At 36.8% G+C, this 14,533-nt stretch overlaps 1 protein-coding gene across 7 annotated transcripts in view; it reads left to right on the top strand.

The window, feature by feature from the left end:
• COP1 (COP1, E3 ubiquitin ligase) overlaps window positions 1-10,583 on the top strand; it is a 258,997-nt gene extending 248,414 nt beyond the window's left edge. For all 7 annotated transcript variants that reach the window (XM_025403629.1, XM_025403653.1, XM_025403683.1 and 4 more), the window contains 2 exons: window positions 8,185-8,229; window positions 10,239-10,583. In XM_025403629.1, coding sequence (XP_025259414.1) covers window positions 8,185-8,229; window positions 10,239-10,256 — 63 coding nt within the window. In that variant the 3' untranslated portion in view covers window positions 10,257-10,583. The remainder of the gene's footprint in view (window positions 1-8,184; window positions 8,230-10,238) is intronic.
• Window positions 10,584-14,533: the final 3,950 nt, after the last annotated feature.

A 14,533-nucleotide genomic window follows, 5' to 3' on the forward strand; every position in this document is an offset into this window, starting at 1 on the left:
CCTGTCACCCAGGTGAGAGTATAGTAACACAATCACAGCTCACTACAGCCTTCACTTCCCAGGCTCAGGTGATTCTCCCACCTCAGCCTGCTGGGTAGCTAGGACTACAGGTGCACGCCACCACACCTGGCTAATTTTTTGTTTTTGATAGAGAGGGTTTTGCCATATTGCCCAGGCTGGTCTCACACTCCTGGACTCAAGCAATCCAACTGCCTCAGCTTCCCAGAGTGCTATCACAGGCATGAGCCACCCTACCTGGCCTCTTCTATTCTCTTTACATAGTGAATTATATATATTTTTTTTAATGTTGAAAACCAATTTTAATATCTGAATGAATTCCATTTAGACGTGATGCATTATTCTTTTTGTATATGACTGAATTATCTTTACTTGTATTTTGTTAAGGTTTTTTACATCTGTTTATAAAAGTAGTTGGTAATTTTATTTGTTTTTATAATGTCTTCCTCTGGTTTTGTTTGATTTGCAAGCTGAGTTTGGAAATGTTCTTTAGTCTTCAGTTTTAACAACTTTTTTTTTCTCTGTCATAATTGGGAATTTGTATCTCTCATAGAATTTGTTCATTTCATTACCTGTCAGTTTTATTGACATACAATTGTTCATAATGTTTATTTTCTGATCATTCTTTTAATATTTGTAGAATATCTAGTGATATCCCCTAATTTATTACTGATATTGTTAACTTACATTTTCTTTATGTTAAGGCTTATCAATTTTATTGATATTTTTCAATGAATTAGCTTTCCATTTTAATACTTTTTTTTTTATCTTTGTCTGGTTTTATTTTGATTTCTGCTCTTCATGACTGTCATTCTTGTACTTATGTCATGTGTAACTTGCTCTTTTCCTAGCTTCTTAAGGTGCAAGTTACTATATCATTAATGTTCAACCTTCCTGCTTTACTAATAAGTACTGGAAGCTATAATTTTCTAGGCACTGTTTCAGGTGCATTACACAGATTTTGATGTGTTGCATTTTTATTATCTTTTAGTTCAAAATGGTTTCTCATTTCCATCCCTGGGTTATTTGAGAGTATATTTTTAAATTTGCAAATACTTGTGGATTTTTCCAGATTTCTTTTTGTTATTGTTTTCTACTTTGGTTCTGTTTCTTCAGAAAACATACTTGTATGATTTTAGCCCTTTAAATTTACTGTGATTTATTTTATGGTCTGACACATCTTTCTTGGGGACTAGTACGCATGCATTTGTTTTGTTTGTTTGTTTGTTTTTAATTTATTTTAATTTATTACTTTCCAGTGTTTGAAGTAAATTCTTTTATTATTATTATTATTATACTTTAAGTTCTAGGGTACATGTGCATAACGTGCAGGTTTGTTACATATGTATACTTGTGCCATGTTGCTGTGCTGCACCCATAGTACGCATGCATTTGAAATGTGTATTCTGTTATTTAAGTAAAACTTTCCGTAAATGTCAGTTAGTTCAGTTTGGTTTTTATGCTGTTGTTTAAGTGTTTTGTATAGTTAATGATTTTCTGTCTACTTAGTCTTTGAATTATTGAAAGGTGACTGTTAAAAGTTCCAAACATGAGTACATTTATTCTATTTAGTTTTGTCAGTTTGGGGCTTTGTTTTATATATATATGTATATAGGATTTTTTATATATAAATTGACCCTTATTTATGAAATACTTGTCTTTATCTCTGGTCAAATTTCTTGTCCTGAAGTCTGCTTTTTCTGATATAGCCATTCCAGCTTTCTAATGATTAATATTTGCATGGTGTATCTTATCTGTATTTTTATGTTTAAAGTGTTTACTTTTTTTTATTTTTTTAAGACAGGGTCTCACTTTGTTGCCCAAGCTGATCTCAAACCCCTAGTCTCAAGCAATCCTCCCACCTCAGCCTCCCAAAGTGCTGGAATTTACAGGCATGAGTCACCGCGCCCAGCCTAAAGTGTATTTCTTAAGAACAGCGTAGAGTTGAATCTTGCTGTTTTATCCAATCTTATAATCTCTGCCTTTTAATTATAATATTTAGACCACTTATACTTAATTATCAATAGTCGGTTTTATGTCTGTCATATTTTTTGTCTTCTCTAAGTTCTTATGTTCCTCATTTCCTTTTTTTTTTTTTTGAGTATTTTTATAATATTTTATCTCCTTTACTAGCTTATTAGGAATATACTGTTTCTTGTATTTTTTAATGGTTTCTCTGAAGTTTATAATATGTCTAACTTTTTACAGTCTGTCTTCAGATTATATCATACCACTTTATAATGGAAGAATCTTACAACATTTTACTTCTATTTTCCCCTTTTATTATTTGTGCTTTTGTTGTCATGTATATTTACTTGTGTTTGTGTTATAATCACCTTAAAGCACTGTTATTATTTTTCCTTAAAATAGGAAATTATCTTTTAAAGAAACTTAAAAACAAGAAATCAAATATCTTTTATATTTACCTAGTCACCATTTCTCACAATATTCATCCCTTATTTATTTATTTATTTATTTATTGAGACAGAGTCTTGCTTTGTTTCCCAAGCTGGAGTATAGTGGTGCAATCATAGCTCACTGTAGCCTCAAACTCCTGGGCTCAAGAGATCCTCCCCCTTCAGCCTCCCGAGTCACTGGGACTAGAGGCATGCATGCATCACCATGCCTGGTTAATGTTTTTTTTATTTTTATTTTTAGTAGCAACAAGGTCTCACTGTGTTGCCCAGACTGGTCTCAAACTCCTGAGCTCAGATGGTCCTTCTGCGTCGGCCTCCTAAAGTGCTGGCATTGCAGGCGTGAGCCACCATGCCCGCCTTTATCCCTTTTTTAGATCAGAGTTTTCATGTAATATAATATTCCTTCAGCCTGAAGAACTTCCTTTAACAATTTCTTACAGAGAAGGTTTGTTTGTGAAAAATTATCTCAGCTTTATTTTATCTGAAAATGTCTTTATTTTGACTTTAATTTTGTGTATCTCTCAATGGATGGCTTTCTTGTTTATAATTTTTTTTTTTTTTTTTTGAGACAAAGTCTCGCTCTCATCGCCCAGGATGGAATGCAATGGCGTGATCTTGGTTCACTGCAACCTCCGCCTCCCAGGTTCAAGCGATTCTCCTGCCTCAGCCTCCCGAGTAGCTAGGATTATGGGATTACAGGCACCTACCACCACGCCCAGCTAATTTTTGTATTTTTAGTAGAGATGGGTTTTCACCATGTTGGCCAGGCTGCTCTGGAACTCCTGACCTCAGGGGATCTGCCCCGCCTTGGCCTCCCAAACCGTTGAGATTACATGCATGAGACACTGAGACACTGCACCTGGCCTCTTGTTTATCATCTTAAAGATGCTATCCTATTGTCTTCTGGTTTGTATTCTTGCTGATGAGAAATAGTGATCTTTCTCTTTATGTAATGTGTCTTTGTTTCTCTGACAGTTCTACAGATTTTCTCTGTTTCTTGTCTTCAGCAGTGTAACTGTGATGTGCCTTGATGTGGTGGTGTGCTTCTTTCTGCCTAGAAATTGTTAAGCTTCTTAAATTTGTGGGTCTATAGTTTACAGATTTGAAACATTTTTAGTTTTGTGTTTTCATGTATTTTTTCTCCTCCTTCTTTGGGACTCCAATTATACATTTCCTAGGTTGGACATTGTCCAATAGGTCATTAAGATGCCAATCTCTTTTTCCCCTCATGCTTTTTTCCTCTCTGCTTCAGTTGTAATTTTGGGGGTGTTACCAAATTTTTTGATGTTTTATTCTTCACTTGTCTCTGTTGTTGTTATGTCAATCCCCTTACCTGATTTGTGGTCCAGAAATTGCCTCTCAGTAGAAAGCCCAGGTGATTATAGGACTCACTTCATTTGTTTCTCTTCTCTCAAAGATCACCGTCCTGTACTGCCTGTGGTCCAGTTGGTATCTTACATATTTTTTTCAGTTTTCTAGTTGTATATGGTAGGAAAACAAATTTAGTCTGTTTACTGTGTTATAGCCAAAAATGGAAGTGTTTTCTTTTTATATATTCGTGTATCTTATATTTAAATACATTGTATATACATATACCTATACTAAAATTAATTTACATTTAAAATCAGTTACATCTATCTCTGTGAATAAATCTACCAATTGCTAACTAAATGAATAACTGTTAATTTCTCAACTTGTCAGGATTTTATTTTATTTTATTTTATTTTTTTTTTTTGAGATGGAGTTTTGCTCTTGTTGGCCGGGCTGTAGTGCAGTGGCGCCATCTTGACTCACCATAACCTCTACCTCCTGAGTTCAAGCGATTCTCCTGCCTCAGCCTCCCAAGTAGGATTACAGGCATGAGCAACCATGCTCGGCTAATGTTTTTGTATTTTTAGTAGAGACAGGGTTTCACCATGTTGGTCAGGCAGGTCTCAAACTCCCGACCTCAGGTGATCCGCCTGCCTTGGCCTCCCAAAGTGCTGGGATTACAGGCGTGACCCACAGTGCCATGCAGAATTTTAATGTATCGTCTATAATGACCCTTTTTAAGCAAGCCAATAAAGAGAAGACTATCTTAGTAGATGCAACTGTTCTTCAGTAGCCTACATGTGCTACTAAAAATGCAGTTTTGTTTTGGTATAAGTTAGTGTAGTATCACTGACTTAAGCAAGTTGGTGCATGTTTATATGTCTCCTGTCTTTATAAAAGACTTGCTAATTTTTCTGTTGTCTTTTCTTAGTCTCTTCATAGTCAGAAAAAATATTGGATATTTTATTAGCTTAGCCTTGAGGAGAGTTCTGCAGTAAAACTGCTGGTTTCCAAAAAAGAGGGAGAAAATAATAAGAATTACTAACTGGCACTCTTATTTTATTTAGCAAGTTAAAAATTACCTGTTGAGGTAGAACTTATTTATACTAGGCTCTAACAGACCACAGCTACAACTAGGAATTACCAGTCATCCAAAATGCAATCAAGAGTCATTAAAAACTTACATTAATAACCTTGTATGTACCACTTCCAGATCTCTCTGCTAGAAATAAAATACCTGGTTTTATTTTTCTGTTGCATGCAAAAAAAAAAAAAATTTATCTTAAGCCAATATCTAGCTATCTGATAGTTTAATTCTAAATAACTTTTTTATAATCATATTGCCTTTGGGGAGAGGGGATGTATTGAGATATGAAGCCATTATTTTTCTTTCATTAAATTTTAGTCCTAAAAGACCATTCAAACTGGCATTCAATTCATATGTTGACTTTTTTTTTAAAAAAACACATAAAGTATTATCTGTTTCTGCAGGAAATAGTGTTAAGAGTTAACCCTTGGATAACATCTAATATGACATCATATATTAATGCCATAGTAATCCTGAGGTTGACAATAAGACAGTGTTTATTCATGTTGGATAGTTATCAGATGTCTTCCTTCTTGGGTTTAGAGTGATAATTGTACATATTTTAAACTCCTCTTGTGTGGTAATCCAACTAGATTATCTTATTTGTATTGGGCCTGATTTTCCATACTGTAAGATAATATACTATACTTTTCCTAGTTTTCCTCCCGTCAGAAGTCAGAAGTTTTAATTATGTAATTTATAATCCCTATAACTGCCAGAAGTAGACTCCCTGCTTATCCCCAAGTGAATCCTCATCTTCACCAGGTCTCTCTGCATTCCTTCTCTATATTAAAAGGTGACTAGACCCAAAATGGCAGAAAGAGATGGAGCTTTCGGCTTTAAATTTTTCGTTGTCTTGTCATTACTTGTTCTCATAGCAGAGGGAGCAGTTCATGATGACTGCAGCATTTAGTGGTGGTGGCTTTTGGCAGTCGCTTTCTTGCAGACCAGAGTCTTTCCCCTCCTTGAATGGCAACTAGGTTGATCAGTGAGATTTTCAACTGCTTTTCTGGATGATGTTTACAGGAGAATTATTTCTGGGTCACCAGTGGCAGTTCTGATACCATACAACTTGTTTAAAATTCTTGCTAGAAAGAAATCCATATTGCACCACACAGTGCCTCTTTCTGCTCTTTTCTGAGGCCAGCATAGAAATGCTGTCTCTTGACCAACTCAGGGTAAGTTATTATGTTCCTAAAGGATATCCAAAACCTACTCCAACCACTTTCTACATTCAAGTCACTAAAAGAGTAAATAAATCCCAAATTTATCTTCCTTTCCCCTCACTCCAACTCCCCACCCTGAATATGGAAGTGTTGATTCTGTATACATCAAGTCCCAGAAATAGCCCATAATATTCCAAAGTTTATGTTTAAATTAATTCTAATAGTGAGTATTGTATTACCCATGTTCCTTTTTTTTTTTTCTTTTGAGACAGAGCCTTGCTCTATCGCCAGGCTGGAGTGCAGTGGTGCAATCTCAGCTCACTGCAACCTCCGCCTCCTGGGTTCAAGCAATTCCCCTGCCTCAGCCTTCTGCCTAGCTGGGATTACAGGCACATGTCACCACGCCCAGCTAGTTTTTTGTATTTTAGTAGGGATGGGGTTTCACCATATTAGCCAGGATGGTCTCAATCTTCTTTCTGACCTCGTGGTCTGCCCACCTCTGCCTCCTGAAGTGCTGGGGTTACAGGCACGAGTCACCATGCCCGGCCCCCATGTTACAATTTTTAAGAACATGTGCTGCTGATTTAAGGAAAATCCTCAGCTAGGAAAAGATCAACAATTCCCATGCCCACATGTCTTTATTTCTTCTTGATAAACCTATACTCTTTGATACTACTGACTAATTCCAAGGAGTATTCTGATTCCATTAAAAATTCTGCATTAGTGGAGGACATTATTATTTTCTTGTATGCTATTAGTAACATGATGCACATTTTTGAAGAGCGGCTTTATTAGAAATGAAAGGGAAATTTTAAAAATGGAAATATATGAGTTTGTAAAGCACAACTTGCATATGTCAAAGAAACTAAAGTTTAACTCAGCTTAGCTGAAGTAACTTTTCTAACATACAAGCCAAGAGTTTTCTTTCTTCTTAGTATTGCTTTGTCAGGAAGCCTGAAGGATATTTAGGTAGATCATATCCTTCATTCAAGTTAGACCTCTTTATCTGTTTCTCATAGCTGTTATTTGGACTTCATTTTTCTCTCTGCCACCTGGCCTGACCTCTATGGAAGTTTAAGTCTGTTTACCTCCTCTTAGCTGCCTACCGTGGAAAGCAAAAGACTCCAACACGTCAAAGTTCCAGAGCCCTGTTAGATGCCCAGTTTCCTACAGGAGGCATGTCTCCACTCTTCCTACTTTCTGAGATTCTCTCTAGTAAAGTCAGTCATGTCCATTTTTTTTCCCACCCTTCCTGATTTCCAGATAAATGTTTTTTCCTTGGCTTAGAATAGAAAAATACTTCAACACATATATTCTCCTCCAAGTAATCACCAAGTTTATTAAAAATGCATGTGCTGAATGATAGACTAATTAAAAAGAAAGATAGCCCTTTTTCCCAAATGAATATTCACATTTTCTTGTTTTCCTAATACCAAATGTCTATCCATAGAGATTTGTGCCAAGGATGTTGGCAGGTTTTACATCAATTACTGGTATTTTATGAGAGAAAATGAATTAAGAAGTGTTCTGGGGAAGCAATTATTCACTTTGTTTTTCTCAACTTACTCTTTTTTTCATTCTATTTCAGTCTTTTGTTTCTTTTGGCTTTTCTTCCATTGACAATCTTTTTCCCTTTTATTTTTGTTTACATTCAAAAATGTCCTACTCTGCTTCTAACTTTTTATTCTTTTAATCAAAACTTACTCCTCAAAATATGGGGTCTTAAGTTTAAAATGTAGTTAAAAACATGTTAAAATTGTTTCTTCGGCTGGGCATGGTGACTCACGCCTGTAATCCCAGCACTTTGGGAGGCCTAGGTGGGCAGATCACTTGAGGTTGGGAGTTCGAGACCAGCCTGACTGACATGGCGAAACCCCCATCTCTACTAAAAATACAAAAATTACCCAGGCTGGTAGCGCATGCCTGTAATCCCAGCTACTCAGGAGGCGGAGGCAGGAGAATCACTTGAACCCGGGAGGTGGAGGTTGCGGTTAGCTGAGATCATGCCATTGCACTCCAGCCTGGGTGACAGAGCAAGGCTCCATCTCAAAAAAAAAAAAAAAATTGTATCTTCATATTAAATTGTCTTAGGAAGTGAAGAAAGAAGGATGAAGAGGAAATTATCTCTTGGATTGCTTTCCAGGAAATCCTTCTCTATACTTTAAAAGCTCTTATTCTTTTCTAGGAGTCCAATGTGCTGATTGCTGCTAACAGTCAGGGTACAATTAAGGTAAGCTATTTACTGTATCTCCATTTTAAACTCAGGACCATTTTTAGACTGAAACAGGATTATGGAAATATACCATTGTACTGAGTCTTAGCGATCATCCCAAATCATGGGTCTCTGTCTCCTGGCAAATGGCTTGATTTAAGGAAAAAGAATAGGTAGCTTGCATCTGTGGAGAAGATGATAGTGCTTGTTGAAGTTGTATGGATGCTAGATGGATTAATAGATGGTCAGTTTGAAAAACAGATAAAGACTAGTGAACATTCACTGGGGGCTAAGCACAGTTTAGCTTCTGTTATGCCAGTACAACTATCCCACAGGGCTTTCAGTAGACAGAACCCAAAACATAGCAGGAGATGCAAGATATAGCAGAAGATGCTTACACATCACCAGATTTAAACATATGTTAGTCTTATTTTATTCTCTTCCTCATGGTTCTCTTTCTTCTGTTCCCTAAAAAGTAGGTTTTTCCTCAGTTGTCAGAGCGGGGGGAAAGTTATTTTAGTGTTCAGTTGAAAATTGATAGATGTGATTCAAGGAAGCCTAGCCGTAAAACAAAAAGAAAGAAAATTGATTGATGCATATATAGCACTTGTACATGATACACTGGATAAATAAATCCTGAGATAAGCAGTGAACTTTCTAAACAAAACACCATTTTAGTTGACTACCTGTTTTTTCCACGTATTCTCTGCTTATTTGGTAGAAATATTAAAAGTTTTTTAACAAAACGTGTGTGTTTCTCCTGCCACTTAGCATTAATTTTGCCATAGCGTCCTTAGACTCATCATAAATGGAGAATGACCCATCAGCCAAGGCAGCAAATCCTAGCCTAAACATTATTCTACAGAGGTGAGATAAGCAAACTTAACGCAAAAGAACTGCACTAATTTACATGGTAGTCTCCTTTTTTAGGCAGCCAGTTTCTCTATTTGAAAAGCCTCTTTAGAGAACCACTAACAGCTTAAATGAAAACAAGGTTTGTTAACTGATCAGTGTTTATGTTCTGGAAGCCTCAAGCAAGATGGTAGAAGGTCTTGGAATATCTGATTTAAGTGGCTTTCTATAGTCTCTCAGTCTCTCTCTTACTCTCATGTCAAGGCATGAATTGAAAAGGTACACCTTACTCTTCAACAGGTTTATCCTTTGCACCAATTGGGATTGCCAGCATATCTGCAAGAGCTCAAAACTACATAGGTTCTCATAGGATCCCACTGACAAATCTAAGATTTTGTTCAGCATCATTGACCTCTTATGTTAAGTAGCCTAGTTACCTAATATAAAGACAAAAGCATTATGGAAGCACATATATTTGTCAAGCCTTAGCCGAGCAGCAGGGGAAAGATTGCACGTTTAAATATTTGCTACTTAGCGTTGTAGTGTCCATCTAATGTAATTCTTTTTGACAGTGTCTCATAACTATCCTCCTGTTCTGTGATCTTTCTTAGCCATTTGCTTCCTCTTAGTTTTAGCAGTATCACAGCTGACTTTTTATGACAATATACTACTTTAATTCTAAAAATACAAAGGATCCGGACACACTAGATGATTGGCTAGAAATGGATGAAGCAGCAGGAAAGGGCAAGACTTCAGGTCCTGTATACCTTGATCATTATAAATAGTGTTTATTGATGGAAGAAGAAAACAGATTAAAACCCTAAACAAGGATACTTAACACTTTCATAAGAATGTGGAAAGATTCTAACATATATTCCAAAAATGTTATATTTGTGCTATGCATTAGCCAGTTTATTTCTCCACGTGTTTTATGTAGTTTACCTTGAAGGCTCCCAAGTTAACTGTGGAGATAGCTAATCTGAAAGAGTTCATGCAGCTGTTAAGCTGCAGGTCAGAAAGGATTAATGTCCAATCCATTCAAATTCTTTGACATTTTCCCAGTTGGGAAACGTTTTTTAAATTTGCTTCTCTATTGGTAAATATAGTAGAGTCATTAAATTCCTTTTGTATCTTAAATGATTTTATTAAATGGATCCTTTTTTCCCCCCAATTAGGTGCTAGAATTGGTATGAAGGGTTAACTCAAGTCAAATTGTACTTGATCCTGCTGAAATACATCTGCAGCTGACAATGAGAGAAGAAACAGAAAATGTCATGTGATGTCTCTCCCCTAAGTCATCATGGGTTTTGGATTTGTTTTGAATATTTTTTTCTTTTTTTCTTTTCCCTCCTTTATGACCTTTGGGACATTGGGACTACCCAGCCAACTCTCCACCATCAATGTAACTCCATGGACATTGCTGCTCTTGGTGGTGTGGTTATCTAATTTTTGTGATAGGGAAACAAATTCTTTTGAATAAAAATAAATAACAAAAAAATAATAAAAGTTTATTGAGCCACGGCTGAGCTTGGAAAGTTCCTGTCAAATGCAGCAAGAGATAATTCTTTTTAAGAAGTAGCATATGTGAACTATAATGTAACAGTGAATAATTTGTAAAGTTCATATTTCCCAACCTCTTTGGGAATTACGCATATCAATGTAAACAAAATATAAAGTACATAGATTTCTGTCAGTGAATTTACTGTTTACAGTTGATAGAAAGATTACTTTATAAAATTCTTTCTTCATTCTCTGACCAGATTTATATCATCAGCAAGTACCGTGTTGTCCAGTCTCTCTGAATCTGGCTGAGGATCTAAAATTTTGACCTGTTGAGACCACATTTAAACAGAAAGAGAATGTTAGTCTCTGACAGCTAGCTCTGTCTTTGCGTTTGAAATGTTACATAAACATACCATAAGCCCTAAACGTATACCAAACCAACTAGTCCATTGCTTTTAGTACCATCCTAGGCTGAGTAATGTCTTGGAGCAGGAGTCAGCAAACTTTTTCTCTAAAGGGCCAGATATATTTTAGGTTTTGCAGGTCATATGGTCAGTGTCACAACTATTCAGTTCTGCCAGTATAGCAGGAAAGCAGCCACAGACATATGTAAACAAATGTGCATGGCTGGGAAGTAGGCAGAGAGTCAGATTTGGCCCACAGACTCTAAGCCCTTAACTTAGAGGAAAAGGATTGAAAGCCCTGTTATCCAAATTTCTAAGCCATATGGTCACTTAGATTATCTAGTTGGTTTTTATAAATTATTTTCAAACTGTAAAAGGAAAGAAGACCAGCAAGTCAAGCAAAAGCGATGTAAAGAGCTGCTTTTAAAGTTAACAACAAGGCCAGGCACTGTGGCTCACGCCTGTAATCCCAACACTTTGGGAGGCCGAGGCGGGCAGATCACGAGGTCAGGAGATGGAGGCCATCCTGGCTAACACAGTGAAACCCTGTCTTTACTAAAAATACCAAAAAAAAAAATTAGCCAGGTGTGGTGGCAGCGCCGGTAGTCCCAGCTACTTGGGAGGCTGAGGCAGGAAAATGGTGTGAACCTGGGAGGCGGAGCTTGCTGTGAGCCGAGATAATGCCACTGCACTCCAGCCTGGGCAACAGAGTGAGAATCCGTCTCAAAAACAAAAACAAAAATTATAAACTTATACACCACACATTTTATAAAAATAAACACTTGGAGAACAATAATAATAATACACTTGGTTGAATAAAGATAATGCATGATGAAGGTAATCAGAATATCCCAATGTATTCTTCCACTCAAGATTACTGAAACCTGTTATAGGTTCACATCTTCTTATCTGAAACACTTGGGGCCAAATGCATCATAGAACTTAGAAATTTTCAAGTATGGCCGGCCACAGTGGCTCACGCCTATTAATCCCAGTGCTTTGGGAGGCCAAGGCAGGTGGATCACTTGAGGTCAGGAGTTTCAGACCAGCCTGGGCAACATGGTGAAACCCCGTCTCTACTAAATATACAAAAATTAGCCAGGCATGGTGGCGGGCACCTGTAATCTCCGCTACTTCGGAGGCTGAGATGGGAGAATCACCTGAGCCCAGGAAGCAGAGGTTTCAGTGAGCCAAGATCGCGCCACTGCACTCCAGCCTGGGCAACAAAGACTACACAAGTATTAGAAAACTAATAGAGTACATATACTAAATATTATGTAACAATCTCCAACAGAATCTAGAGCAGTAGTCCATAATCAAACACATTAATACTTCTGTAGCAGAATGCATAAATGTTCACATTACATGGGGTTAATAACAGCCAAAAGCAGTTTTGTATCAGTGCAAGGTCTGGTTTTACCACCAAACCAGTTCCTCAAGATCAGGCGAAATTTTTTTTTTTTTTTAGTTTTTTTAAATTTTCAGATCAAGAGCGGTATCTTGGTTCTGTGAGTTAAGACCTGATAAACTTTCAGACTCAATTCTGAGAGTAAAAGTTAGTATCATTCAAAAATTATACAGGTCACCGACCAGAACAATATTATTTGAACATTGTTTCCAAGATTAATAAAGGACCTTTTGCAAAGATGTAGAAAGAATATTCAAATGTAGAAAATCCTCCAGATATGAAGCAGAGAGTTAATGCCTCCTGAATGCATTTAAGTAGAAGCATATTACTGTGATTATTTTATTTGGTGTCACTTTTTTAATGTTTATTTCAAACTGTATACATTGTGGGGCCATTTAATTTCTATATGTTTGTAAGAATAAGGTACATTTAGTTATCAAAGGGATTTAGTTTTTATTTTAAGAAAGCAGTGCTTCATTTAAGTATTTTTTCTAATTTTTTCTTGTAAACAGAAAGCGTTTTTAAATTTGAGATCATTCTGCGAGATGTCAGGATCAAACATACTACTATTCCTTGCAAAAACAACATACTATTAAATAACTTAAAAGTAATATACATTTTAACACCAAAAAACTCCTCACTCGAGAACAGTATAGCTTGTCAAAATGTTCCAATTTAATCTTTACTTAAGTGGACTTGTAGGGGTTTCTCAGACATTAAAGATGGAACATTGTTTTTCTTTTTTAAATAGAGATGGGGTCTTCCTCTGTTGCCCAGGCTAGTCTTGAACTCCTGTCGTCAAGCAGTCCTCCTGCCTCAGCCTCCCAAAGTGATCAGATTACAGATGCAAACCACCAGGCCAGCCCAGTCTTGAAGAATTTTTTTTGAGACAGAGTCTCGCACTGTCACCTGGGCTGCAGTGCAGTGGTGCAGTCATAGCTCACTGCTCATAAACTCCTTGGGGCTCAAGCAGTCCTCCTGCCTTACCCTTCCAAGTCCCTGAGAGCACAATTTATTTTTGTAGAGACAGGGTCTCACTCTGTTGCTTATGCTGGTCTGCAACTCCTTGGCCTCCCAAAGTACTGTACTTGCACCCAGCCAAGATTGGAGAATTTTATACAGTTCTTACAAGAAGATTGAACTATTAAATATAAAAAAAACTTATGAGAGTGTGCTACAACTTCAGAAAGATTAGCCTGAACAATGAAGAGAGAAGTATGGGCTGAATTGAAAGAAGTGGAGGAGCCCAGTACAATGGAGCCTTCTAGAACATAACTGAGAATTTGAATTTGGTCATAAAGGCAGTTAAAGGGAGGGGCTAAAGGGGATGGCATAATCTTGATTTATGGTGAATGGATAGATGGGGTCAGGAGTGCAGTTAGGAAGGTGACCAGTCAAGAGTTTATGGGGACTTGGAGTAAGGTTGCAACATTATCCAACCTGAAAGTTTGTTTCAGCTATAGAGTTTACCACAATCTTAATTCTTAATCTTGGAAGATTCTTAATTTTTAAAGTCATTGTCTTATAAGTTGTGAACAACAAAGAATGTAACTCAGCAAATGTATTTCTTCGGTAGTTATACAATGTTCAGCCAGCAGTAAGTCACTTGGGAAACTCATGACCAAAATGTTCATAAGCTATTTTGGGGGACCAGTTCTCTAAGTCAGCAGACCTAGAAACTCTCCAGACCTGGTCCTAAATATAAGAGTAATTCGTCATTGCCTTTAATACAATTATGCAGATAAAACTGGGATTATTAGAAGTCTGCATACTTAGAAATGAAACATTAGGAGGTGCTACCTTAGATCTTGAGCCTATTATGTTACATGACTAACATTAACACTTTACCAACAGTAGAAATGTGTTGTTCCTCCCAGAGCAGTTAGCTAACAAATCCACATGTGGCTTCTGGTTAATGTATTAAGCACTTCTGGACTGTTGGACTGAAAAAATCAGAGTGATATTCTAGACATATTTGTTGAGCTCCCCCTTTGTGCAGGGAACTATGTACTATGTACTCAGGATAGATATAAATAAGATTTGATCCGTACCCTCAAGAAGCTTGTTGTTCAGTGGGAGAAACAGGTAAGTATACAGGGTGTAAGTACCATGATAGACAAAATCTTCAGGTGTATGCAGGAAAAACATAGAGTAG

Source organism: Theropithecus gelada, chromosome 1 (genome assembly GCF_003255815.1).
Source record: "Theropithecus gelada isolate Dixy chromosome 1, Tgel_1.0, whole genome shotgun sequence".
Taxonomy (NCBI): domain Eukaryota; kingdom Metazoa; phylum Chordata; class Mammalia; order Primates; family Cercopithecidae; genus Theropithecus; species Theropithecus gelada.